The sequence below is a fragment of the Parasteatoda tepidariorum genome, chromosome 3 (genome assembly GCF_043381705.1).
Source record: "Parasteatoda tepidariorum isolate YZ-2023 chromosome 3, CAS_Ptep_4.0, whole genome shotgun sequence".
NCBI lineage: Eukaryota > Metazoa > Arthropoda > Arachnida > Araneae > Theridiidae > Parasteatoda > Parasteatoda tepidariorum.
Window position 1 is genome coordinate 23,080,669 of NC_092206.1, and position 4,189 is coordinate 23,084,857.

Consider the following 4,189-nt stretch of genomic DNA (forward strand, 5'->3'; position numbering starts at 1 on the left):
CACACACACACACACATATATATATATATATATATATATATATATATATATAGCTTAAGAATTGTAGTTACTGTCTCACGCTGAGTTTTGATAATTTTTAATGATTACTAATTACATCATCTTGTATCAGATCTTTTATCAATCGCAATAAATTTTTATATGTTATGTAAAAATTTTGTTTAAAGCGTAACAAATTGCTTAATTAAAAAATTTATAAAATTCCAAAGTGCTATTGGTTTTAATAATAAGTAACAATAGCCAAGAGATTATGATTATAAATGAACACACATTTCAATTTAAGTATAAAAGTACTTCTTCAGTTAATGTTTAAAATATTATCTAGGGTGAGTTTGACATTCCTGTCACATTTCGCTTTCTATAATCATGCTAGATGTATCATAAGAGACAAAAGCCGATCTCTTCAACAGTCAAAGTAATCATTCACATCTGCTTTGCTTTCAATTCCCTAGGTGGATTGCTACGGGGATCCTGATCAATCAGGGAGGAGGAAACGAGAAATCCCCAAGTTCCTCCCCCACTATACCAATGAAATGTACGAGGTGGAGCTATCAGCTTTTCTTCGCATCAAGTCTAACGTTGAGGGGGATATCATCATAGAAGAAAGTAAGTACCTTGCTATCTTTCCCTCTTACACCCTTAGAGCATCGATCGCCTCATGGGAACACAGGACTTTTGTCTTTTCTTACCAGAGGTTAGTGGAAATATATCGAACGACTCCTGAAGTTGAGTAGGATGTATTCCTGCTCCAATACTTTCTGTACCAGAAGAACAGAATGTCAATCTCAAAGTCAAAATATTTTGAGATACTAAGAAATGAAAGAGCAAGTCTTGAAGTTGTTTCCTGATTAAAAGGGAAATCGTATTTCTCTTGACAATAGGTGTTAGGAGATGAATAAGTACTGTTGAAGTTTAATTTTTGAATTTAAATTTGATTTCTGAAATTAAACTGATTAAATTAAAGCTAATGAAAAGGTATTTAACAAGCTTATTATTATACCATTGTAAAATATTCTTGACAACTTTGGCTTAAAAATAATCAAGATCAATCTGTAGGCGTACAGTGTGTATGAAGGAAATTTCATGGTCATTTAAGTGATTGTAATTTTTAATATTTTTGCAAGAAAAAAACGTATTATTTTAGCACAATATTAGTTGTAATGAATTTAATACTTTAAAAGAATCAAATATTTCACAAAATCTCTCACTTTTGGAAATGTATTTTTGGGGCCTTTTCTAATATGCATCTATTTTTCCTTCGCTGTTTTAAAATGAGATTTAAAATATTTTGAACAAAGATCCTTTTTTTCAAAAAAAAAAAATATGTATATATATATATATATGTTGGCTAAATTACTATTCCCTTTTCAAATGCCGATATATTCAAAACTATATTCAAACAACTAAATATCAAACTTAGTACAATGTTTATTAGAATTCTGAATTGAATTTTGGAATTTTTAAAAGCTCTTAAAGCTTCAACATTTGGCTTTAATGTAGCATTCCTTTTAATGTGACATTTCTCACAGGTTTGGTCTATAATTTCCTAATCTGATTAGTCTAGACATCTCTGTGTCGAATTTCTTCAAACTTAAAATAGTGGGTGACTAAAATTGTTCCACTTAATCCACATTATTCTAACTTCTGATGTCAAGTGTCGTTTCAAATTTTGTGACATTTTTAATAAGCTTGAAAAGGAAACGCTTCTGTTGGAAATTCGAAGGCATTAAAAAAACATTGCGATTAAGGGGATAAGTTCACTTGGTTAATTTCTAAGGTAAAGTTGCAAATTAAACAAAGCTTTCAATAAAAGAAGTTGTATAGCCATTAACACTTTTTGAGTAATTTTCTTTATTTCATAAAAAGAGCGACAAAGCGGTATCTCTAACTAGTAAAAAAAATATCTAAAAATCTCGAAAAATGGTTTCAAAGTCATCCAGTTATCTCAAATGCGGTTTCTTTCTTTTCGTCAGTCATTGCAGAATCCCATTTTATATCCATCTGCATTATCCATGGTAGACTGATCAACCATGTGCAATTTTTTCAGATGCAGAAAAGCTGGAAGAAAGGAAAAAAAGGTTCTTATAACTTCTACAGTGTACTGTGTATAGTTTAAGTGCTGCAAATTTATTTTTGATACTCTGGTTAAGTTCGAATGATAGGAAATTAGTTCAATTCAGTAAGGAATTACCTATATATTTTTTTTATTTAACTATCTAGAGACGCAATTTAAATCAGCCTAAGGTACTTCAAGGTACTTTAGATTTTAAATAAATATTTGGAAGGTACTAATCTACTCTTTTTCAATTCATTTTTAGATGGCTCACTAACCGTTTAAAACTAAAAATTAAAAATATAATTATTTAAAAAAAATATTAATTCTTTATTGCGCTTTTCGTTGAACTGTTAATAAAAAATGATTCAAGTTAATGTAATTTTCCGAGGAAGAGGAAAAAGAATTTGTCCTTAAACATTAGTTTGAAGTAGATTTTTCGAATCCAAATCATAATTGCTATCAAATTTATCCAATAGAAAACACAACTTAGTAATTAATAAAAGGGTAGAAATGCTTTTGAGTACCTGCTAAAACCGGTGTGGTTATTTGAAGGCAAACTTTAGCAGTTATCATGAATTGGACAATCAAAAATACAGGATGAAGAGATTTTTTAAAACTTACCACTCCCTTTCTGAATTCCTAGACATTTTGAAAACACTTACCTAAATGTCACAAGAATACCTAAACTGCATTTTTCCCTATTTAAATTCGCTGTTTCATGCATGAACATCAGTAAAAATTATCTAGAAGAAAAACAAATTCCTTATTAACCTATTTTTTGTTCCCTAGAAAATATACGTTGAGAACCATTAAGTTTTCTTTCTTCCTTTTTCATTTTAAAAACATTTATTTTCTGAAAAATGCTATCATTTCTCGAAAGTAGACTGAGTTTTCAATTGAAAATACCCAATAACTATTTAGCGTATAACTTATGAGATGTAAAAGCAATCTAGATCTTAAAAGTTACACTGAGTGGCCAAATTATTATGACTACCTGACAGTTTTATGCAAAATTAGCTATTGTGTCACAATAGCTGATGCAAAATGAGCTATTGTGTTACAAGGCCAGTGAACCATCAACTGCACTGTGTTAATCGTGGAGATATTGACAAAAACAGGATTTAACTGAGTTTGCGGTTCGGACTACCAAGCAGAAAACTGGGTCTCAACGTCTGGCTTGTGGTCGTCACCGGCTACTGAATGCTCGAGCTGAAAGGAGACATGCTACAGTTGTTCAGTCCTACAGAAGAGCAAGAGTACAGTCCGCAAAAAAAAAAGATATCACCCTGAATAACTTTCGTTCTAATGATCGGATTTTCACGAAATAAAAGTCAATCTTAATGGTTCCCGGGGGTGACCTCAAATATGCTAATTAATTAGTGCTAACTATTAATTAAGTTACAAAATCAGACACAAAAACGTACTTTCTCTGATAAAACATATATTGTTTTTACATATTTGGAATCTAGACACTTGAATTAGGGGGGGTAGACAAAATTTTGAAAAAATTGGGTTGTAAATTGGGTAGCAATAAAGGTTTATATATTTGGCGATAGTCCAGAAAACCGCCAAAAAAAGTCGCCAGCGCAAATGAATATTTTAAGATAACCCATTGACTAATTCAAAAGCTTAATGCTTAATTTAACTAGGTTGCTAGGCAACCTAGTAAAAAAACTCTGAATGTAAAAAAAATGAAATAATGTTCTGTGATTGCTGGGAAAGTTTTAATTAATTGTTAATAGAAATTGTTAATAAGTTTCAAGGCAATAGACAATTTTTAAGCTGATTTCTGTCCAATAAGCAAAAAAAAGTTTTTAAATCTCCTTTGAAAAGAAAATTTGAATTGATTTATAAATTATTTATGATTTTTTAAGTTTTTAGAATTTAAATACCTGAACTTTTTATCTGATATTATTTAGATATGTTGTTTTTGCTATATTTATTCGAGGATTTCTTACTAAAATCAAATTGACATAACTTATTATAGCTATATACAAAATTTTAGGGATAATCATTTTTACAGATTTAATCGAGTCTTCTAGGCAAGAAAGTTTGAAGAAACAAAAAGTGCTTGAAAAATAAAATGTAGATTGTATAGTAATTCTAATACACATT

General features: G+C 29.8%; 1 protein-coding gene and 1 long non-coding RNA gene across 3 annotated transcripts in view; one reads left to right on the forward strand and one right to left on the reverse strand.

The window, feature by feature from the left end:
- Positions 1-4,189, forward strand: part of LOC107452035 (uncharacterized) — a 178,067-nt gene that overhangs the window by 167,223 nt on the left and 6,655 nt on the right. For both annotated transcript variants that reach the window (XM_021147066.3, XM_021147065.3), the window contains exon 8: positions 471-624. In XM_021147066.3, the coding sequence (XP_021002725.1) occupies positions 471-624 (154 nt within the window). The remainder of the gene's footprint in view (positions 1-470; positions 625-4,189) is intronic.
- The window catches only part of LOC107452036 (uncharacterized), a 59,249-nt gene continuing 56,912 nt past the window's right edge, over positions 1,853-4,189 (reverse strand). Inside the window, exons 3-4 of the long non-coding RNA XR_001585146.3 lie at positions 2,737-2,817; positions 1,853-2,076 (exon numbers count right to left, since the gene is read on the reverse strand). This is a non-coding gene — a long non-coding RNA (uncharacterized lncRNA). The remainder of the gene's footprint in view (positions 2,077-2,736; positions 2,818-4,189) is intronic.